Source organism: Cetorhinus maximus, chromosome 11 (assembly GCF_964194155.1).
Source record: "Cetorhinus maximus chromosome 11, sCetMax3.hap1.1, whole genome shotgun sequence".
In the NCBI taxonomy this organism is placed as follows: Eukaryota; Metazoa; Chordata; class Chondrichthyes; order Lamniformes; family Cetorhinidae; genus Cetorhinus; species Cetorhinus maximus.
The window spans coordinates 23,820,953-23,845,619 of record NC_135889.1 but is presented as its reverse complement, the minus strand read 5'-3'; the positions used below and the strand labels follow the sequence as shown (position 1 = coordinate 23,845,619).

At 40.5% G+C, this 24,667-nt stretch overlaps 1 protein-coding gene across 9 annotated transcripts in view; it reads right to left on the bottom strand.

Moving 5' to 3' along the window:
• Positions 1-24,667, bottom strand: part of pcnt (pericentrin) — a 344,329-nt gene that overhangs the window by 136,748 nt on the left and 182,914 nt on the right. For 6 of the 9 annotated variants that reach the window (XM_078551646.1, XM_078551643.1, XM_078551644.1 and 3 more), the window contains 6 exons: positions 23,588-23,817; positions 22,456-22,679; positions 17,969-18,134; positions 16,124-16,330; positions 13,440-13,475; positions 7,033-7,265 (listed from right to left, as the gene is read on the bottom strand). In XM_078551646.1, coding sequence (XP_078407772.1) covers positions 7,033-7,265; positions 13,440-13,475; positions 16,124-16,330; positions 17,969-18,134; positions 22,456-22,679; positions 23,588-23,817 — 1,096 coding nt within the window. The remainder of the gene's footprint in view (positions 1-7,032; positions 7,266-13,439; positions 13,476-16,123; positions 16,331-17,968; positions 18,135-22,455; positions 22,680-23,587; positions 23,818-24,667) is intronic. The other 3 variants (XM_078551647.1, XM_078551648.1, XM_078551650.1) reach the window with 2 other exon arrangements.

Below are 24,667 nucleotides of genomic sequence, written 5' to 3'. Positions count from 1 at the left end.
GAGTCAGCATGGTTTTGTGAAAGGAAAATCATGTTTAACCAATTTATTAGTGTTTTTTGATGGAGTAACGTGCATTGTGGGATAAAGAAAGCCTGTAAATATACAGTACTTGGATTTCCAGTAGGCAGTTGATAAGGTGCCACATCAAAGGTTATTTCAGAAAATAAAAGCTCATGGATAGAAGATTGGCTGGTCGGCAGAAAACAGAGAGTATGCACAAATGGGTCTTTTTCAGATTGGCAGGATGTGAAGAGTGGAGTCCCACAGGGATATGTGCTGGGGCCTCAACTTTTTACAATTTACATCAATGAGGGGAGCGATGGCATGTTAGCTAAATTTGCAGTTGACACAAAGATAGGTAGGAAGGTATGTTGTGAAAGCAGAAGGAGGTTGTGGATAAAGATAGGTTGAGCAACTTGGCAAAGATCTGGCAAATGTGGGAAAACGTAAAGTTGTTCACTTTGGCAGGAAGAATAAAAAGCAGAGTATTACTTAAATGGAGAACATAATTCTGAGGTGCAGAGGGACCTAGGTGTTCTAGTACATGGGTCACAGAAAGTTAGAATGCAGGTGCAGCAAATAATTAAGAAGACTAATGGAATGAAAGGAATTGAACATAAAAGTATGGATGTTATGTTTCAGTTATACAGGACATTGGTGAGACCGCATCTCGAATACTCTGTGCAGTTTTGGTCTCCTTATTTAAGGAAGGATGTAAATATATTGGAGGCGGTTCAGAGGAGGTTTACTAGATTGATACCTGGAATGAGGGGGTTGCCTTATGAGGAAACATTGGACAGACTGGGCTCGTTTTCGCTGGAGTTTAGAAGAGTGAGAGAGGTGATTTGACTGAAATATGCAAGATCCTGAACAGTCTTGACAAGGTGGATGTGGAAAGGATGTTTCCTCTTGTGGGTGGGTCCAGAACTAGGGAGCACTGTTTTAAAATTTGAGATCACCCTTTTAGGAAAGAGATGAGGAGAAATTTTTTCTCTGAGGGTTGTGTGACTTCAGAACTCTGCCTCGGAAGGCTGTGGGGGCAGGGTACCTGAATATTTTTAAGGCAGAGGTAGATTGCCAATCAAGAATCTGAGGTTATCAGGGGTAGATGGAAATGTGGAATTCGAAACACAAGCAGATCAGCCATGATCTTACTGAATGGCGGAGCAGGCTCAAGAGGCCAAATGGTCTACTACTGTTCCTATTTCTTATGTTTACCCAGCATGTTGGGATATTATTTATTCAAATACAAAGCATACTCGACTTAACACAAGTTAAGCTCAGGTTCCAATTATGTGAAAAGCTGAGGAAGCATTGGTACTTCAGTGTCACAGCATCAATTTTGGCATGTTGTCATGGTTTGGGTCTCATGCCCTCCTTTCAATATTGTACAATGAAAGTGAGGGTGGAGATGAGGTGGCAATGATCGATGCAAAAGCAGAAGGTGTGTCAACAGGGTGGCTTTCTTCTAATTCTAATGCTTTCTCCGCATTCAAAGGATCGTCCTCCACCATTTCCGCCAACTCCAGCATGATGCCACCACCAAACATATCTTCCCGTCAACCCCCCGGCGGCATTCTGCAGGGATTGTTCCCTCCGGTACACCCTGGTCCACTCCTCCATCACCCCCTACACCTCATCCCCTTCCCACGGCACCTTCCCATGCAACCGCAGAAGGTGCAACACCTGCCCCTTTATTTCTCCTCTCCTCACCGTCCAAGGGCCCAAGCACTCCTTTCAAGTGAAGCAGCATTTCACTTGCACTTCCCTCAATTCAGCCTACTGCATTCGCTGCTCCCAATGCGATTTCCTCTACATTGGAGAGACCAAACGCAGTCTGGTGACTGCTTTGCGGAACACCTTCGCTCTGTCCGCAAGCATGACCCAGACCTCCCTGTCGCTTGCCATTTCAACACTCTACCCTGCTCTCATGCCCACATGTCTATCCTTGGCCTGCTGCAATGTTCCAGTGAAGCTCAACGCAAACTGTAGGAACAGCACCTCATCTTCCGACTAGGCACTTTACAGCCTTCCGGACTGAATATTGAGTTCAACAACTTTGGATCATGAACTCTCTCCTCCATCCCCACCCCCTTTCCGATCCCCTTTTCCTAATAATTTATATATATTTTTCTTTTCCCGCCTATTTCCATTATTTTTAAATGTATTTCCATCCATTGTTTTATCTCTTCCTTTTAGCCTATTTCGATCCCTTCCCCCCACCCCACCCCCACTAGGGCTATCCGTACCTTGCTCGTCCTGCTTTCTACCCTTAATGTCACCTATTAGCACATTTCTTAGCTAATATCACCACCGTCAACAGCTCTTTGTTCTTTTGTCTATGACAACTTTTGGCTATCTCCACTGGCCCACTATCCAGCTCTACTTGTCCCACCCCCCACTTAAACCAGCATATATTTCACCTCTCTTCTATTTTTCCTTAGTTATGTTGAAGAGTCATAAGGACTCGAAACGTTAACTGTATTCCTCTCCGCAGATGCTGTCAGACCTGCTGAGTTTTTCCAGGTATTTTTGTTTTTGTTTTGGCTTTCTTCTAATTCCATTAATTACCAACGTTTCTACCAAGTGAAAGTTAAAGCTTTTGGCCATGAATGATTGTTCCAGAACAGTTTGTTCTAAAAAAAAATGGTACGTTCAATGTTCAACAATTCCAGAAGGTTTTTACTAGATGCTCTGCTAATTTTTAAAACCAAAAAAATACTCTACATGGTGGGCGAAAAGTCTGGTAAGACGCAGAGAAGCATCAACATGCTTTGGACAAGGAGCATAAAATTAGGAAGTTTGCAGAAAGTACAAAAAAGTGGTAGACAATAGGAAAATGTCAACAGACTGGTCAGGAGGGCAGAAAAGTGGCAAATGGAATCTGATCCAGCAAAGTGGAAGTAATGCATTTGGGAAGGGCAAACAAGGCAATGGAACACATAACAAATTATACTGAGAAGTGTAGAGGAAAGGAGGGACCTTAACTATACATCCACAGATTCCTGAAGGTAGCAGAACAGGAAGATAAGGTGGTTAAAATGATGTACAGAATATTTCCCACCATTAGCCAAGGCATAAGAGCAGGGAGCTTACGGTGGAGCTATGCTGAACACAAGGTAGGCCACAGTTAGAGTACTGCGCAGAGTTCTCATCACTATATTAAAGAAAGGGTGTGATTGTACCAGAGAGGGTACAGAGGAGATTTATAAAGATTTGGCCAGGGCTGTAGAATTTTAGCTATGAGGAAAGATTGCATAGATGGAGGTTCTTTTCTTTGGAACAGAGACAGAGGGGAATTTAATTGGGATGTATAAAATTATGAGGAATGGATAGGAAAAATCCATTTCCCTCAGCAAAGTGGTCAGTAACCAAGGGCATAGATACAACTGATTGGCAAAAGGATTACATGAGAGTTGAGCAGCATGTTCTTCAAGAGTCCGAAGCCCACTGGCTGAGAGGGTGGTAGAGGCACAAATCCTCATTGCATTTATAAAATACTTGGATATGCACTTGGAAGTGCCAAAATCAGCAAGGCTACAGATCAAATGCTTTTTCAGTTAGCATGGACATGGGCTGAATAGTTTCCTCTCTGTTGTAAACCTCTACAATTTTAAAGCTATAACTTCTGGTTATGGATCCGGTCACCAGAGAGAATAGTTTTCTCTCTCCACCCTATAGACCTCTCAAGGTTTTTAAAAAAATTTTCATGGGATGTCAGCATCGCTTACAAAACCAGCATTTGTTGCCCATCCCTAATTACCCATGAAGGCAGTTAAGAGTCAACCACATTGCTGTGGGTTTGGAGTCACATGTCGGCCAGATTGGATAAAGATTGCAGATTTCCTTCCCTAAAGGACGTTAGTGAACCAGATTAATTTTTACAACAGTCGATGATCATTTCATTGTTACCATCACCGAGACTAGCCTTCTATCTCAGATTTATTAATTGAATTTAAGTTCCACCAGCCGCCATGGTGGAATTTGAACCCATGTCCCCAGGGCATTGGTCTAGCTCTCTGGATCACTAGTCCAGTGACTTTACCACTACGCCACCATCTGCCCCAGAGACATTTAATTTCTTTACAAAAATGAAGACATCATTTTAAAGAAAACTCCAAAATGGCACATTTAGGAAGACTATCACCCAGAACTGAAAAACGCATGTTCTGAGTTTACAAAGATTTGTTGCTGTCCAAATAGGCTCTTTTCACTCCATTTACTCAGGCCGGCAGATGCCATGGCTAAGATGGTGACTGACACTGCATTAACATTCATTATATAACTAAAAGGATACTTACTGTTAATTATTACCCCTAACTTTCTGCAACAAGTTTGATCGGCAATTAACATGCAAATTCAGCAAGTTCTTTAAAAAAATAAAGGCAAAGTTAAGGGCAAGATACTGCTTGCGCAGAGCAAAACAGGTTAACTTAAGCAGCAATATCTGGAGATTCAGAACTCATGGCATACCACTGCATGCCCTAAACTTGACAGCCAATTTGCACATTAATTACAACATGAGTTGTTAACACACCATTATTTTTCCAGAAAGATTTGGCCTAATATATATTAAATGGTTGCAACTTCCATGATTTTTCATTGGTAGCTGGAGCGGATCCTAATGATAGGAGTGAATATGAAAGACTGGATATACTGGGCCAGATCCACTAATCAGGTTCGTTGGTCAGCTGACATAACCTTGTTAGTCATGGAACAATGTATTTGTAGGGAATTGGAAATTTTTCTCCATAAATATTACGACACAAGTGTTACCCTAACCTCTTACAGCACTGTTTCCCTACTCCTAGTTTTGGGTACTGAAGCTTACCGGTTTTTCTTCTTTTAAGATGGCAAATTTAAATATGCAAACTCATTTAGGAGCATGTTCACTGCTGAACCAGAAAGTTGTAGCTTCAAGTTCCACTCCAGAACCTGAACACATAGCTTAGGCTGATTCTTCACTGCAGTACAAAGGGACTGCTGCATTGTTACAGAGTTGATATAATGTGGATCATAGACTAAAAAGCCCCATCAATTCTTCCTCGTGGTTCAGATATTTGTAAAAGATCCCATGACACTATTCAAATAGGAAGAAGTTCTGCAGATTTGTTAGGCAATCCTCTACCCTCAAGTAATGCCACCAAAAATACATCAACAGGCAATTCACTTGTGTGTAGATTGACTCCTATATTTGCTTTCATTATAGTAACTGCACTTCAAAAGTAATTGATTGATAGATGCATCAGAGGATGCTGAGGGAAGTGTGGGTGGAAATTGCAGAGGTACTGGCCATGATCTTCATTTCTTCTCAGAAAAGAGGCTGGTGCAAGATAAATGGAGAACAGCAAATGTTATACCTTAGTTAAAAAAGGGACAATCCCAGCAATTACAGACCAGTCAATTCAACCCGAGTGGTGGGAAAACTTTTAGACAGTTAACCTGGGACAAAATTGAACAGTCACTTGGACAAGCAGGATTAATTAAGGAAAGCCAGCATGGATTTGTTGAAATCAAATGGTGTTCAATTAACTTGGTGAGTTTTTTGATGAAGTAACAAAGGGTTGATGAGGGTCATGGGGTTGACATGGTCTATATGGGCCACTTTTATTTACCACATAGTATATGGCATATAAAAGTGTCACATAATAGACTTGCAAGCAATGCTAAGTCCATGGAATAAAATGGGACAATGGCCACATGGATATGAAATTGACCAAGTGACAGGAAACAGAAAAGTAATAAACTATTGTTTTTCAGAATACAGCAAAGTATAGTAGTTCCCCCGATATTAGAGCCGTTGCCTTCCTTGATTTATATTAATGACCTGGGTGTACAGGTTACAATTTCAAAATTTGTAGATGACACAAAACTTGGAAGTATTGCTAAATGTGAGGAATATTGTGATAGAGTTCGAGAGGATATAGACAGGCTGGTGGTATGGATAGACATGTGGCAGATGAAATTTAATGCAGAGAAATGTGAAGTGATACATTTTGGTGAGAAGAATTAGGAGAGGCAATATAAAATAAAGAGCGCAATTCTGAAGGGGGGCTTTGGGCCAGAGAGATCTGGGAGTATATGTATACAAATCATTGAAAGTGGCATGGCAGATAAGGAAGCGTTTAAAAAGGCAAATGGGATCCTGGACTTTATAAATAGAGGCATAGAGTGCAAAAACAAGAAAGTTATGATGAATCTTCATAAGGCACAAGTCTGGCCTCAACTGGAGTATTATGTTCAATTCTGGGCACTGCAATTTAGAAAGGATGCAAATCCATTGGAGAAGCTGCAGAAAAAAATTATGAGAATGGTTCCAAGGATGAGAGGCTTTAGTTATGTGAATAAATTGGAAGAAGCTGGGATTGTTCTCCTTCGAGCAGAAAAGGTTGAAAGGAGGCTTGATAAAGGTGTGAAAAATACTGAGGAGTCAAGACAATGTAGATCGAGAGAAACTGTTCCAATGGCAGAAGGGCTGAGAATTAGTAGGATACAGATTTAAGGTATATGGCAAAGAAACTAAAGGCGACATTAGGGCAAACTTGGTTTGCATAGTGAGTGGTTATGCTTTGGAATGCACTTCCTGAAAGGGTGGAGGCAGAGCCAATCGTGACTTTCAAAATTGAATTGGATAAGCAGCTAAAGGGTAAAAAAATCTGCAAGGCTTTGGGGAAAGGGACTTGCTAAATTGCTCTTGCTGAGAGCTGACATGGACTCAATGGGCTGATTGGCCTCTTTTTGTGCTGTAACCATTTTATGATTCTATCCTAAGGATACAATATGATGCTATGTAAAAACAAGTTTGCTCTCTCTTTCAATTTTAATACTGTACTTTGGTGACTTGAAAAACAAATAAATGGGCAGATCTTATCTTTCCATTTCTTTTAGAACAGTTAGTGAACATTGGCAATATTTGAACAAGAAAGAAAATTTTGCTGGTCCATTATAGAATCATAGAAAGTTTACAGCACAGAAAGAGGCCTCCCAGCCCAAAAACAAAAATTATCCCAGTATGCAGTCTTTTCTCCTTACATCCATAAACTGTCGATAATTCTTAAGCTGCTTTTCAAGAGCATGGATCTGCTGTTGCATGTCAGTAACCTCCAAATGCCATTTGTCCTTCAGTTCAAAGTTGCGGTTTGTCTCCTCCTCAAGCTCCACTTCCATTCTCTTTGCCCGGGAAAGGAGATCAGCACGGTCCTTATCTGCCTGACACTGGATGTCCAACTTTTCTTTGGACAGACGCTCTGCCTCCTCCAGTAACCCTGGACATAACAAACAGGGGATCAGGGAAAGAATATTGGTAACTGGATGACAATTGTCTAATTCATGTTCTAAAAGTTTATGTGTACAAAATTCCTCAAATTCATACCGCCTTTGAATCTGAACGAAAATGCACATTTCAAATTTGGATACTTCGTAATTTCATTCATAGCAGAGCTAGGGTGGGATGCACTGCAAACCAATTCTCTTGAAACACAAAGAAGTTCCACTGTTCCAGCACTTTCAGACTGAAAAACTCCAAATTTCTCAGGTTGTAGAAGTTTTAAATATACTTGGAAAGAAAAGCACCCTCCACACACCACCAGGATAAATCCAGACTACTAACAGGAAAATTAAATTCTTAAATGCCTGAAGCCATGAGAATATATTTTAAGAGTTCTGGATATGAATAGGTATTTTGTGTCTCTATTGATGGTAGAGAACTTCAGGAAATTTCCCGCAGATTTTTGAAAATCAAAAGATGATAGGGAGGGATGGATTTTATATAATTAGCATCACTAGGGAAAGGGTGCTAGGAAATCTATTAGGCCTAAAGGCTGACGAGTCCTCTGGACCAGATGGCTTGCTTCCTAGGGTCTTTAAAAGAAGTGGCAGAACAGATAGCCGGTTATATCACAGAATCTTAACGGCACAGAAGGGGCCATTCGGCTCATCGTGTCTGCACCTGCTCTCCAAATGGACATTATGACCTAGTGCCATTGCCCTGCCTTTCCCCCGTACCCTTGCACATTATTTGAATAGTGACAATCATCTCATGCCCTCTCGAATGCCTCGATCATAATGGATGACCAGAGATATTCAGGTTACGATGAGAAGGAAAAGAGAGGCTTTTAGCAGGTACAAGGGGAGCAAATCAGCAGAGGCATTCGTGGAGTACAGAAAGTGTAGGGTGGAGCTTAAGAAAGCAATTAGAAGAGCAAAGAGGGGATATGAGAAAGCTCTGCCTAATAAAAGTAGGGAAAATCCCAAGATATTCTATAAGTAAAAACAAAAAACTGCGGATGCTGGAAATCTAAAACAAAAACAGAAACAGAAATACCTGGAAAAACTCAGCAGGTCTGGCAGCATCGGCGGAGAAGAGTACAGTTGATGTTTCGAGTCCTCATGACCCTTCAAGGACTTGAAACGTCAACTGTACTCTTCTCCGCCGATGCTGCCAGACCTGCTGAGTTTTTCCAGGTATTTCGGTTTCTGTTCTATTCTATAAGTATATCAATGGGAAGAGGATAACCAGGGAAAGAGTAGGGCCCAACAAGGACCATGGGGGCAATCTATGGATGGAGCCAGGGACATTGGTAGAGTGTTGAACGAATACTTCACGTCCGTCTTCACCCAAGAGAACGAGGATGAAGGTATGGAACTCAGGGAGAGAGACTGCGAGGTTCTTGAGCAAATTGATATAGGGAGTGACAAGGTACTGGAGGTGTTGGCAGGCTTAAAAGTGGACAAATCTCCAGGTCCGGATGAATTGTGTCCCAGACTGCTGAGAGAGGCAAGGGAGGAGATCGCAGGGGCTCTGACCCCAATTTTTAATTCTTCTCTGGCCACGGGGAAGGTGCCAGAGGACTGGAGAACAGCTAATGTGGTTCCACTATTAAAGAAGGGTTGTAGAGAGAAGCCAGGAAACTACAGGCCAGTGAGTTTCACGTCAATGGTACGGAAACTACTGGAGAAAGTTCTGAAGGAGAGAATCTATCTCCACTTGGAGAGGCAAGGTTTGATCAGGGATAGTCAGCATGGCTTTGTCAGAAGGAGGTCATGCCTAACAAATTTGATTGAATTTTTTGAGGAGGTGACCAGGTGTGTAGATGAGGGTAGTGCAGTTGATGTAGTTTATATGGATTTCAGCAAAGCCTTTGACAAGGTCCCACATGGGAGACTTATAAAGAAGGCAAATGCATATGGGATATAGGGTAATTTGATAAGGTGCACTCAAAATTGGCTTAGTTGTAGGAGACAGAAGGTGATGACAGAAGGCTGCTTTAGTGATTGGAAGCCAGTGTCCAGTGGCGTACCACAGGGATCTGTGCTGGGTCCCCGATTATTTGTCATTTATATAAACGACATAGATGACTATGTGGGGGGTAGGATTAGTAAGTTTGCGGATGACACAAAGATTGGCTGGGTGGTTAACAGTGAGGTTGAGTGTCTTGGGCTACAGGAAGATATAGACGGGGTGGTCAAATGGGCAGATAAGTGGCAGATGAAATTTAGCCCTGAAAAGTGTGAGATGATACACTTTGGAAGGAGTAATTTGACAAGGAAGCATTCAATGAACGGCATAACACTAGGAAGTTCTGAGGAACAAAGGGACCTTGGCGTGTGTGTCCATAGATCTCTGAAGGCAGAGGGGCAGGTTAGTGGGGTGATGAAAAAGGCATATGGGACACTTGCCTTTATCAATCGAGGCATAGATTACAAAAGTAGGGAGTTCATGTTGCTAGTTGTATAGAACCTTGGTGAGGCCACAACTGGAGTAGTGTGTGCAATTCTGGTCACCACATTATAGGAAGGATGTGATTGCGCTGGAGGGGGTGCAGAGGAGATTCACTAGGATGTTGTCTGGGATGAAACATTCAAGTTATGAAGAGAGGTTGGATAGACTTGGGTTGTTTTCATTGGAGCAGAGAAGACTGAGGAGCGACCTGATCGAGGTGTACAAGATTATGAGGGGCATGGACAGGGTGGATAGGGAGCAGCTGTTCCCCTTAGTTGAAGGGTCAGTCACAAGGGGACATAAGTTCAAGGTGAGGGGCAGGAGGTTTGGGGGGGGGGGTGGGATGTGAGAAAAAACATTTTTACCCAGAGGGTGGTGACGGTCTGGAATGCGCTGCCTGGGAGGGTGTGGAGGCGGGCTGCCTCACATCCTTTAAAAAGTACCTGGGTGAGCACTTGGCATATCATAACATTCAAGGCTATGGGCCAAGTGCTGGTAAATGGGATTAGGTAGGTAGGTCAGGTGTTTCTCATGTGTCGATGCAGACTCGATGGGCCGAAGGGCTTCTTCTGCACTGAGAGATTCTGTGAATATAGTGCCCAGACTGTACACAATATTCCAGCTGAGGTTTAACAAGTGTTATATAAATTCAGCATAACCTCCCTGCTCTTGTACTCTATGCCCCTATTAATAAAGCCCAGGATACTATATGCTTTATTAACTGCTCTCTCCACCTGTCCTGCCACCTTCCATGATTTATGCACATCCTCACAGTTTACAACACTCCCATGCTTTGCATCCTCCGCAAACCTTGAAATTGTTCCCTGTGCACCAAGATCCAGATCATCAATGTACATCAGGAAAAGATCAGGAAAAGTAAGGGTCCCATTAATAACCCCTAGTGGCTCCACTACAACCTTCCTCCAGCCTGAAAAGTATCCATTGACCATTACTCTCTGCTTCCTATTTTTCAGCCAAAATCTTCCAAAATTGGAAAATAGCTAATGTAACGCCTCTATTCAAGAAAGCAGGGAGGCAAAAAGCAGGAAACTATAGGCCAGTTAGTCTAACATCTGTCATAGGGAAAGTGCTAGAATCCATTACTAACGCTGCTGTAGCAGGATACTTTGAAAATCATGACGTGATCAGGCAGACCCAACATGGCTTTGTGAAAGGGAAATAATATTTAACTGATCTGTTAAGAGTTTTTTTGACGAAGGTAACATTCAAGGTGGATAAAGGAACCAGTAGATGTGGTGTACTTGATTTCCGAAAGTCATCTGGTTACATCAAAGGTTACTACACAAAATAAGAGCACATGGTGTAGGGATGGTGTACGTATTAGCTTGGAGAAATGATTGGCTGGCTAACAGAAAGCAGAGAGTAGGGGTAAACAGGTCTTTTTCGGATTGGCAAGCTGTAACTAGTGGAGTGCTACAGGAATCAGTGTTAGGTCCTCAACTATTTATAATCTGTTTCAATGACTTGGTTGAAGGGAGCAAATGTATGGTAGCTAAATTTGCCAATGACACCAAGATAGATGGGAAAGTAAATTGTTCAGAGGAGGTAGAGAGTCTGCAAAGGGATATGGACAGGTTAAGTGATTTCGGCAAAAATCTGGCAGATGGAGTATTACGTAGGTAAATCTGAACTTGTTCATTTTGGCAGGAAGATTAGTAAAGCGGTATGCCATTTAAATGCAGAAAGAATGCAGAATTCAATGGTACAAAGGGATTTAGGTGTCCCAGTACATGAATCACAAAGTTAGTATGCAGGTACAGCAAGTGATCAGGAAGGCAAATGGAATGTTGGTGTTTATTGCAAGGGGAATGGAATATAAAAGTAGGGAAGTTTTACTACAGCAGGGCAGGGCCTTGGTGAGACCACATCTGGAGTAGTGTGTGCAGTTATGGTCTCCTTATTTAAAAAAATATATAACTACATTAGTAGTTGTTCACAAAAGGTTCACTCAACTCACTCTTGGGATGAAGGGGCTGTCTTATGAAGAAAGGTTGAACAGATTAGGGCCATATCTATTGGAGTTTAGAAGAATGAGAGGTGATTTTATTGAAACATATAAGATCCTGAGCGGACTTGATAGGGTGGGTACCTGGAGGATGTTTGCCCTTGTGGGAGAAACTAAAACTAGGGGACGTAGTTTAAGAATAAGAGGTCTCCCTTTTAAGACAGACAGGAGGGGAAACTTTTTTTTCCAAAGGGTCATTGGTGTTTGGAATTCTTTTCCCCAGGAAATAGTCACGCCTGGGTCTTTGAATTTATTTTAGGCAGAGTCAGACAGATTTTTGTTAGGCGAGGGAGTCATGGGTTATCGGGGGCAGACAGGAAAACTGAGCTGAGACCACAACCAGATCAGTCATGATCTTTTTGAATGGTGGAGCAGACTTGAAGGGCCAAATAGCCTGCTCCTCCTCCTATGTTAATATAGGTCTAAGCCTCTATCTCGTTACAATTGTATGCACTATGGATCAATATATAATGCCTCACCCCAGGAAATGTTACCCTATACATTGATAACCCTTTCAAAATACATAAAATTAAGAGTTTGATTTTTTCATTTCAGAAGGAAGAAAAACAAAAATGCTCCCTCCTCTTCAGAGGCTGGCACTTCACCCACAGTACAGCCGTTTGGATGGTTCTATACAGCAGTAGATTTCTTTACTGGTCTAATATTTAAAGGACTTAGCTTGCTAGGTGTTGAATGGCTATACCTGTTGTATCACTGCAGAGGTCCCACGTTAGGGAGACCCTCCTGTCAGAATGCAACCACAGAGGGTCAATTCTAAGGACGTCCAATCTCACACACAGTACTGAACATTGTGGAATTGAAGAGGACAGCAGCCCAAACACCACACCAAATTCCAGAGCGGGGCATGCCATGCAGAATGCAAGCAATCAGAATGAAGGATGGCTCACAACACTGGTAAGTGTGTCTTGGTGTCTAAATTATGGTAGAAATATGGAATCTTAGCTGCACTTTGTATCAGACATAGTAACTATCTTGTAAGGCAAGGCCACTGCTCAGATTTAGATAAGTTCTGGGCCAATTCTGCACATTGGCACTTACTGCATTGCTTGAATCTGGGAAACTTTTGTTTTTGGTTTGAACAGAAGAAAATAAGAAAGCAAAAGAAAATTCAAGCAATTCAAAATTGTAACAACCTACACTGACACAGGCTGGATGAAAAACTATGGTTGAAGTTACAAGCAGGGAAAAAAATACCATTCACCAGAAGGAGTTCATGCTTCTCTCTGTTTGTGGTTTGTGTCGGCACCATTGAAATGCCAATCTTAAGAGGTCTCATTCACACAATTCTCCCACAGGATGAAAGATGAGCCATAATCATTTAGACTTATGGGGCTAAATCCATTCAGAAGCAATTTTGCATTCAACACATTCGAGCTGGATTTACTAGAGTGGCGAATCAAAGTCTGAGCAAGGTGGACATTGGAATTTGAAACAGAAAGTGCTATAAAATTCAGATCATTTTTATGGACACCATGTCTGAAGTTTTGACTCAATCATGCACAGCACCTCCTCACAAGCAAGGTTAAAATAAAGTGGACTAACATCAGGCAGAATTTAATTATTCTGACCAGATTAATTTGGCAACAGATTATAAACATAAAATGCTGAGGACATTCAAATGGCAGTCTTGTTATGCAAATCATACAACTTTGTTTCCAAAAAGGGACAAACCTGAATCCCCTTCGATCACTGCTTCAGTATGAAGGCCTGAGGAACAGAGGTCAGAGAACACATCCGTCATAACTAAATACATCGCATATGGTCACTATTGGGCACGTGGACAAGTTATGTGGATATAGCTGTACAAGATATTCAATACTGAAAACCAATCTATACACTGGAATCTCAGTGAAGAAGTGAAACTAGTCTATTCATGGCATCACTGCATTTGCTTTGATATTAATACCTAAAAATAAGCACACTTCAATTTTACAACACAATTATCTGTATGTGGGAAATGCAAAATTAATATTTATGAGTGGAATCATGCCTGCTTTTGGTTCAATTTTTCTTATTTTTGAATAGAGATCTTTCCTGATATACAAATGGTCAGGCCATCATTCAAGCAGAAAATCACAGCACACTGACCTTTTCGTAGGCCACCTGATATCCCAAAATCTGTACTACATACAAGGGAAGAGTTGAAATGGGCAGTCAGAATGTGTATGTTGAGATAAGTTTAAGTGGATGGAGAATGCTTTAGGCAGCATGTGCCAAAGTTTTCGCTGCACTGGTTCTTTTACTTTTGTGTCCAATTGCTGTCACCATCACCTAAACCTTCATACACAGGATTGTATTGAGAATCATGTAACTCAGAGTTAATACTGCACACATGTAAAGTGGTACTTTGCACAGATGGTAGCAGGAACCAAGCACACACAAAAAACAAATTCTGCGCTGGGTCCGACTGAGATAGAATAAATTTCAATCAGCCATTTGCCTAAACAAGGAATAAGAAAAATATTCCAAAAATTTAAACAAGACTGGCACTATTCTATGACAGCTACTAACACTGGGTACAGATACTAGATTATATTAAATTCCTTGCAAACTGAGCACCAATACCTTTGACAAAAGTGCCTTTTTGTCGTTATGAAAGAACATGTGCTTGAGGTCGACAACAGCAAGTTCAGGTGCCATCCAAGTGATGCATGGTAACTATAACATCTCAAACATTTCCTTCTGGATTAAGCTGATCAAGGCTCTTTGGTTTGGTATAAAAAGGAGAAAATTATACTATGCTAAGATGGCCCAAGGTCTTAAATTTCTGACTGTATCGGACAAAGCCATATTTTGACCAAGGCTATTCTTGAAGTAGAAGATATCGACAGGACCCCAAAGTTACTCGTTTGGAGGATGCTGGTGAACCCGATACAATAAGTTGAACAAGCAAAGTAAAATTAGTTGCAAGATCCAGTGCCAACATGCAAGGCAGCATAAAATTTGCCCAAGATCACTGACAAATAGGGAAATGACTTGACTAAAAATCACTTATGCCATTTGGAAAACTCTGAATTGAGGCAGTGGTTTTAGGTAGAGGTAATCTATTTTTCCTGTGGAATGGCTTATATAAGAACATAAGAAATATGAGGAGGATGCCATTTTGCACCTTGAGCCTGCGCTGCCATTCAATAAGGTCATGGCTGATCTGATCATGGCCTTAACTCCACTTTCCTGCCTGTGGCCCATAGTCCTTGACACCCTTCTAGATCAGCTTGGCTAACCTTTGCTGAGACAGACTTCAGGTACCAGTTGGGAAAGCAAGGGAATTATGCTAGAATTGATGCCTGTAACTCGTTCTGTTCAACAAGGGTGGCGATTCTATGCACCCCCTAGTACTAGCCAATAACAAATTGACTTCCTGATTGATACCCAAACAACAAGTGGTTTCCAGGTCCTCTCTGGGACCAATATCCATCAAACTGACCAGAAAGGCTAAGTATTGGTAGACACTGTTTTGAGTGATGCCAAAGATTAACAGATTCTTCTTTTCCTTTCTGTTGATACATTTTCCAGAGTATATTGCAAATACATTAGAGATCTCCAAATAAATTTTGCACGACACCATATTATTTTTCATCTGAAACAGTGATCACTGCTTGGAAGGCTGGGGGTTTGAGGGGCGGTGGGTGGTGCTGGTAAAGGCTTTGATTCACCAGCTGGCGTCTTGACAATCTTTAGTATTTCAACCAAAAGTTATCAATATTCATCAGGTTCAGTCATTATTTTTCTGAGTCACTGTGTTGTCCTACACCAGAAGGACCAATGGCATTAATGCAAAATTATATGACGGAGAAATATTTCCTATTTTAGAAAAATGAACCTTCAAGATCTTGGCTTGGAAACAAGGAAATTCGTCATGTCAAAACCATTTTTCTGTGTGATGGTTACACTGTGGAATTTCACCAAGTCAGGCTTGCTTCAGAAATGTGCGCAGTTCATTGAAAATGAAAAAGAACAAACTCTTTGAGTTTAGAAAATAGAGTTATGGGTTAGGTGTTAATTTAGTCTCTTCTTAGCTTTCTGTTATGAATTTAGAAACCCTTTATGAAGTTGAAGATGGAATTTGGTTTTTAGAATATTGGGTCCACAGCAAATCAAAACCATGTACAAGACGTCAAAAGGTCAGACGATGCGTTTCAATCTGCTTTACAGGATAATGGATTTATGCTTCATTCCCTACTATTATGATATTTAATTGTAGGTCTAAGATAGTGGATTTCAGTCTGAGTGCAGGATAGAGAAAGTACCGCAACGTTTTCTTTTAAGGGTCATGTTATTTCATCATGTAAGAACATATACCGGAGATGAGTGCATATGTATTTCAGGCTGGAGTAGCCTAAGTTGTTTCTTACCACGTTCTACTTCATTGCCAGCCATGGTTTGTTTCTGGCGTAGCAGCAAATCACGCTCCTCAAGCAGACGTTGGTGCTCTTGGTTGAGTTCGTGAAGCTGCTTGGTTAAAAGTTCCACCTTTAGGGCCAAGTGTTGTTCGGATTCTTCCTTCTGCTGCAAAGCTTCCTCTAGCACAGCTTTCTCACTGACATACCCTTCAATCAATCCTAATAACAGAAGGTGTACATAAGAAAGGATCTCGTCCAGCCAAGATGATTTTCAGATTGAGTGAAACTGCACTTTTTGCTTTTCCTCCAATTCAACCTTCTAATGATCCATATTAGCCTATGATGTGTCTACATCAGCCTTCATTGTTCTGAATTTCTAATGACTTTAAAATGTCCTCTGATGCCAGTTTGAACAACCAAAATCAATATTAGAAATTGTTGAGAACTCCAAATAGGTAGTGGAGCCCAACAGGAAGATGAATGTAAGTGGAGTGCTTTTAAAGCTTAGTGAGTTCTTTGTTTTAAAAAAAGACTTGAAGATTTAAAAAAAGATTAGAGAAAGGCAGAAGGAAACTAAAAGTTGAAAAACAAGTAAACAGTTGAGAAAAAAATTACAGTACTCAGAAGTAACAATAGGTCAAATCAAACTTTAATATTTAATTTTAAAAATACTTTGTAGCTATGTCAGTATTATAGTAATAGCAATCATTGTGACAACTCCAGTCTGATAACAGTGTTACCTTTTACAGGAGCAGAGGGGTTAATGCTGGTCAGGATTAGTCTGATACACTGGGATGATTCCCGTGTCATTATTACCCTTTTGCATGTGACCAAAATAATTTGGCTGATAATCATATCGACTTACTGCCAAGTTGTCATTCACCCTGATTTTCAGATTGACCTCCCACTGGAAACAGGTGGGAGGGTCATGCATTATACAAATCAAGCTCAGTTGCCAAAATCTTAATCTGCCCGACTATTGCCAGTTACTGCTCCTGCTGACGAATCATGGGTGGTAAAAGTTATAAAAATTAAAGCGATCTTCAGCTACAGTTTGAGCAAGCTGGATAGGAGTTTCAGAAACATCTGTCTGACAATCTGTTGTGAATTTTGAGCCCAAAAAGCTATTGTATTTAATGTATTTGTATTAGGAGGTCCTGCGCAGAAGATGCTTGCTACTAAAGTGCTACTTGTTTGCATTCCCAATACTTATATTCTTTCCCTTCTAAATGCTTCTATAGACTAAGACCTCAAAATTCCTATCTCCTGTGCAGTGTGCTCTTGCCAGCAGACCACCAGCCATGTTACAATCAGGAGCCAAGACCAAAATGGATTCAGTCTCATGCTAATTCCTCCGGGTAGTTGCCATGCATGCCCCACCTATCCAGATAATACTCAAAACCGAAAATTTTAGCCAATACCTTTTAAGCGTATTATTCTTGGTTACTCAACTGCAGCCAGTTATACGTAACATCATTTGTTAAAAGAAAGAAAAGCTCTACCACTCAACTAAAGCAGCTTATATGCAATATGTTCAGGGAATGCAAGAGAAAATAGAAGTGGAAAAAGATAAAAGTAGAAAGCAAAAGGAAGAAGCCAGAGAACTGAGATAATAATCTCAGACAATTCAAAATATGGCAGAAAAAATATGCAGACATCACAAGTAACTTTGAAATTCTGTCACAAATTAATTCATCACAACAGAACTCATTTTGTGTTTTACGTAAAGACTGAGTCTGAAATTGCTGCATTCAAAATGTATATTTCCCACACTCTAATCTAGACTACAGATTTGGGCTTGTAATGACTACCCATCTGATCACTGCCTGCACAACAGCTTAAAATTGAAGTTCTTACCCTCAGCTTTGTGAAGTTCCAATGCCAGCTTTTTCTTTGCTTCAGATTCATCATTGAGGTGTTCTATCAACTTTTGGTTTTGTTTGCCAACTAGCTCCACAGTCTCTTGGCTTTTGCGTGTGAACTCTTCCTCCAAATGTTCACTGATTCCATGGCTCTGTGCCAGCTAGGCAGAAACAGAAGGATCAATGTGAAAAAGGTAAAATCTTTTGAAATCTATGAATCAGTCTGCTGCAATAATGTTCAATATCCCAGCACCACTCGTGTCAACGTTCACAGCACTTGTAGCAAATTGTGGGGTGCTATGCATTATTTTAGCATTCAGCTCCTTAGTCAACTATCATATCCTGATTTTGCACAAAGGACTTTTTTGTAGCATTCTATCAATTTTCTTCACCAGTTTAATAACTGATTGGTATTCCCCTCAGTTTTGTCCTTCATTAAAAACACTCACAAATAGATTTCATATTTAAAAATTAGGATATTTAAGGGCTACATGATACATATACCAGTGTTATGAACTTAATCTTAATCAGTAAATGATGATCGTTGCAGCTCAATAATAAAAACATCTCAAGATATTATATTTGCCATATTTAAAATCTATAAATTGTGGAAAAACAAATTTATTTCTAATTGAATCTGGACACTATTCTTACACATGAAAGATCAAAAATATACCAAATCCACAGGCATAGGTTAATAAATACATTAGAAACAAGTGAAAAATACCTCTGGATTAATAATCAAGTTGGTAGGACAAGGAGAGATCTGATTTTCTTGTTCTTTCAAGCTTCCCCAAAAATTACAGCAGAAAGGCATTTGTTGGTATAATTTTGAATACCAGCATTAAAAATGGATGCAAAATATGAGTTATTCTTTAGCAGACAGATCTAAACACAAACTTATGATTCCTCCATGTGGCAATAATGCAATTTTTTTAATGGCAACATTTTTCCTTGGGCAAAACAAATAACTATAAAATAGCAAAGGGTCATCTCAATTCAATGGTTCTTCTCATCAATTGATGAACAAACTAAAGCCCACTTTTTATTTAAGTTGTTCATGGGATGTGAGCATTATATCTCTGTGGAGACCAGTAACTTCGAAAAAGAAATTTGAACTTCCACTTATTAACTGAAAGAATCATGCCACAAGGTTTCATGTTTTAAACAAAAGCTTTTACTGTACAGGAGTTAAACAATGCAAGTACTCCTAACTCAACACCATATTTAACAAACACATACTTTAAATCTGAAAATCTCAACAGGATTCTACTTTTATTTCCACCCAAAAGTTCCCCTATGCTTGACAGAATCTTGAGGGTTCCTTCACTTCTCCTGAGACCAAACCATGATGTGCCACAGCTCTCAGGAATTCACTTTGATTTTCTTCAGTGTTTCCCCTATTTTACGAGTTATGAGATTTCTTGGGGTCCTTCCGCAAGCATCTGGGCTAAGTGAGCCCCCCAACTCGCTTTCAAAACTTCATGATTGTGGACTCCCCAGCTCAAGCATGGGCTTCACTACATTCTTCCTTAGTGACTTCAAATCAAGAAAATACCCTTGGCCTCTGCTACTGGTCTACAGCTCCTGGCAGATTCTCTCTCTGCTTGTCAGAAAGGTGAGCTGGACCCAGATTTCAACTGCCTGTTTCTGTGAGAAATCGCAAAGGCAAAAGCAATTAAAAAAACTTGCTGCAATCTATCGACATGGCAATGTGCATGCCTGCAATGTCTTAGACAGACAGTTGAACTAATCACATCCAATTCCCAAACCTTTCTTTTGTTCTGAGAAACCATATGAATAATTTGAACTCCTCACTGAGTCTCCACCAAGGAGCTCAGAGATCCAGCCCATTGTTTAAATTCTAATACTTCCTACTATGACCTTACATAAAAAAAACAATGGCCACCCTTTGATATGCAATCATTTTAGGTCTGTTTACCAGCTTCTCAAACCAAATGTTTCGTTTATCTTGTATTTAAAAATTTCAAACCCCAAACTAAAAGTTATACTCCTAAAACAAATGATTCATGAAATTGCATATTCGCAATTTTCCTGGATGGTATCATGATGCTACCACCTCATTTTGCGATATGCTTGTTGCTGCTCCTGACATGCTCTCCTGCATCCCTCACTGAATCGGAGTAATCAGTGCAAAGAAAGTGTCATTCCACCTCAAAAGGATTTGGCAATATTGTAGCATTCACCCAATTATATCCAAAGAATCTTACATCCTCACTTGTGTCCTATTTTTCTTCCATGCCACCTTCAAGTTTTGTGTTAGACAATTTAATGTGGAGTTGGCCCACCACAAAGACTTATAGTCTGCATATTTGCAGACCCCGATTCACCAAAGCAGATCTCCAACTGAGCAAGTTCAGAAAACAAGTGCAAATAACTTTAACAGCAGGTATGAGTTTGAGTTTGATATTTAAAATCACACGAGCATCATAGCCATCTCCTTTGGATTGTTACAAGCTTCTGGGGACAATTAGACATCTTCCAAAGGAGCTATCCATAGACAAAGGAATTATATCCAATTTTTCCACCGTTTTATATACAAGTTTCATTCCAGTAGACTTTTTTCTGTTATTAAGGTTTACCTTAGCGGAAGTTCCTTAGATAAGGTTAGAGCCTACATAACAGTCAGACAACTGAACTGGCACTTGTTCTCTTAATTAACCACCTAATTTGAGTAAATCCCTGAGTTAAAGGTATTGGATTGGTAGTGGAAGTTACATCATTCTTCTCTGTTACTGGATAGGGATGTGCAATTAGGGTAATTGTTAGAGTTTGTGTATGATTCAAGGGGCAAAACAGAAAGGTATAAAGGAAGGGAATGCTCCACAAGAGGAATATCACCACTTACCAAGGATACATTGTATGGCACCCATCTTTGCGCTCCTTGCCCCTGGAATCACTTAAGTAGCCTCAGAGAGGAATAATTGCACATTGCTTCATGGTTAGGTCAGACAATTTGGTGAGCATTGAATAGAGACCACTCTTGAAGGTGGTCTGAAGTCCAGCTCAGGGGACTGTATTTTGAGTTCCGCGCGGAATAGGAGTTTCCCAAACTATTTGCAGAACATTAGAGATCAAGGTACATGATCAGTCCCACTCTTGAAGGAGGCCATTCGACCCATTGTGTCCGCACCAGTCAAAAAAGATCTGACAACATTAATCCTATTTTCCAACGCTTGGTCCATAGCCCTGGAGGCTATGGCAACGCAAGTGAACATCTAAATACTTCTTAAATATTATGAGAGTTTCTGACTCAAACACCCTTTCAGGCAGTGAGTTCCAGACTCCCACCATCCTCCGGGTGAAAACATTTCTCCTTAACTCCCCTCTTATCCTTCAACCTCACCTTAAATCTATGTCCCCTAGTTATTGACCCCTCTACTCATGGAGAAAGTGCCTTCCTATGCCCCTCAATCTTATAAACATCTATCAGATCCCATCTCAACCTTCGCTGCTACAACCCCAGCCTATCCAATCTTTCCTCATAGCTCAGACCCTCCAGCCCAGGCAGCATCATGGTAAATCTCCTCTGCACCCTCTCCAGTGCAATCACATCTTTCCTATAATGTGGTGACCAGAACTGCACGTAGTACTCTAGTTGTGGCCTAACCAGCATTTTATACAGCTCCAGCATAACCTCCCTGCTCTTGTATTCTATGCCTCGACTAATAAAGGCTTGTATCCCTTCTTAACCTACCTGCCCTGCTACCCTCTGAGATCTGTGGATACGCACACCAAGGTCCCTCTGATCTTCAGTACTTTCCAGGGTCCTACTCTTCATAGTGTAATCTCTTGCCTTGTTAGCCCTCCCCAAGTGCACTACCTCACACTTTTCTGGTTTGAATTCCATTTACCACCGCTCTACCTAACTTGTCTTGGAGAAGTTCATATCTTGTCCTATTTATCATAAATTGTAAATCCTGCACATCTCCTACACATCTACATCCCTCAGCCTTTATTATGCTATTATACACATTGCCAGCCCAGCAATGGGGGAGTTACCTGCATGCTGTGCAGGTCTTTGGTGGGAAGCTCGCACTTGTTATCCGGTTAAATATAGATTTTTAATTTCAACAATCTCTCGCAGCCCCCCTTTTAAAGTTACAAGGCTTCTTTCTGGCCAACCTAATTGAAAGCAGTTTTATTTGTCTCTACAGCACTTCTGAGATTAAATTTCTCACCATTCTGCCTCACTTCAAATTTCCCTATGACGGTGCTGTAAACATCGATGAGTCTATAAGTTAGTAAAAAGTGATTCTCTTTCCTATTGTATCACCTCAAACCTGGCAACATCCTGCATTGTGCAGATCCACTGCTTTTTAATCCTGCTTTAACGGGTGGCCAAAATTTCACACAACACTTCAAATGAAGATTCACCCCATTAACTTAAGATAGCGCAAGGAGAATTTCAAAGTAATAGAATCAAGCAACACTTTCCTCCTCTCTTCAAACAATACTTACTTGCCTCGTTGACTCAGTGACCAACTCCAGCAATTTGCCTACAGCAACCTGTAATCGGACACACGTACTCAGTATCAGTTCCTCATTTTCAGGCCCCACCTCAGGCCCAGCAAACATACTTTCTGATAACCACTGGGAAAGTTCCAATCCTTCATCGGTCAGTGTTGCCCAGAAGCTGCTATCTTCAGTGAGGGGAGTATTTTCCTGAGTTATGCTCAAATCGCCTTTTTTAAAAAAACGAGTAAAATAGTTGGAGGGAAAGTTGCAGCCATTTAGTCACACAAAATAATAACATTCTGTCTGCAATAATACCCTAAACAAACCTTTGCTTGGGATAAAATTTATAGACTATATACACTTCAAAGACTCAAGATATATGAAACATTAATATTTCATAATTGCGTGATACCCACATGCCTTGACAAATACTGCTAGTTGTCAACTTCAGAGCTTCACTAAAATCAAATTTCATTTTGAAGCAGAGGGGCACTGTTTATTAGAAATGGTATGAAAATTTTGTGCATAGCATAAAGCATATCAATAGGTTGGAATTGTTTATAGATTTTAAAAAAAACTTGTAAAGCAACAATGCTGAACGGGTGAAATTATGTTTCAGATTAATGGGAATTATACATAGAAAAATCTCCATAAAATGCATTCATTAAGCTCCTCCTGAGGAGGTGTATTCATTAGAATAGTTAATGAATCAGTGATAACGTATATAAAACTGGAAGGAACTCAATAGTGGAAGCAAACTCAAAGAAAAAACATTGCAGGAGCAAATTAACCAGTCAAATTAAATTTCTACTTCCACAATGAATTGGAATTCACTGTTACAAATTTTCACATTTAGTCCAATATAACCATCTCATCTATACCAATTTTTATATTGAATATGACTTTTTACTTTTCTTGAATGCGTCACTATCTTTTACACTAGAAAACTGCTTGTGAATTTGCAGCTCCAGTGCAAACAGATCCGAAAAAACATAATTGGGCACAAGGGGCATAAGTCATTAGGAGGTGAAGTTCCCTACCTTCTCTTTCAGCTACCCAAATTGTATAGTTTTGGATGAGAGAAGAAATAAGGAACTAAGATTGTGTTTACAATTAAACTATAGCTTGGGCATACCTTTGTCTTGTTCCAGCAGGGCTTTAGCTTTCATCCATGGAGGCCAGCCTCCAGCTCCCACAAAACTTGAATTGTTCACTCTTCCTTCACGATCCAGCATGCACGCTGGCTGGTTTCTATCCAGGCAGAGCCCTATTTGCCGACTGATCATATCCTCTGAGGCAAATATAACTCTTACCACCTCTGAAGAGAGCTTCAGCACTCGCTCATGGGAATGCTCCAAGTTTCTCCTGAATAGGGACAAGAAGCATCAACTAGTCATTCAAACTAATAAACCTCCTCCCCATCTCGCCCCACTCCACCACAAAGAAACCTGTCTAGGGATCTACTTTGTTTGTCTCATGGAATACTTCACCTAAAGTTAATTCAAAATTAACTGCCACAATTACTTCACATTAACCAAGTTAAATTTCTTCAGCCCTCAGTCACTGAAAGGGCAACTGTTCACATTAGACCCAAGTGTGCATGTGCGTGCGTGCGTGCATGTTAAAGCTGAGCCCAGTCCTACCAACTCAATGTCCTTTTTCCAGCAGGTGGTAGTAGACCATGACAAGAGAAGGGATTCCGATACCAACAGTTAATTAAGTGCCTTAAACTGCTGCTCATCTGATATCAGCTAACATGCATCAGATTATATCTGGGGTTGTGCTAGTCCAAGTGGCTCAACTTGGGCAAATTAACTAAACCATTAGGAATGAGGGTATAGGCACACAAAACACAATGTTTTTCAAAAAAGAAACATGTCCAACATAATTGGTGAACATATGTTCAAATGGAGAATATTCTGCATCATGTGTGCATTCACATGGCCCAGAAGTCACAAAGATTATAGTGAAGCTTTTGTTCCTGAGCAGAGCACCAATTCCAAACACACGTTGCTTGCAATAACTCGAGGAGAAAATGAAATTAAATTAGAACAGGATTCTTTTTCAGTAACTCGTGTCAATGACAACTTTAAGTAAAAAAAGCACAATGTTCATGTTCAGCATCACAAGTGTTGCCAATGAAATGCTACTCTTGTTCCCAATTTAGGAAGCTAATTTAGTTCCCTTCCAAATTCTCTACACCGTGGCAAACCCT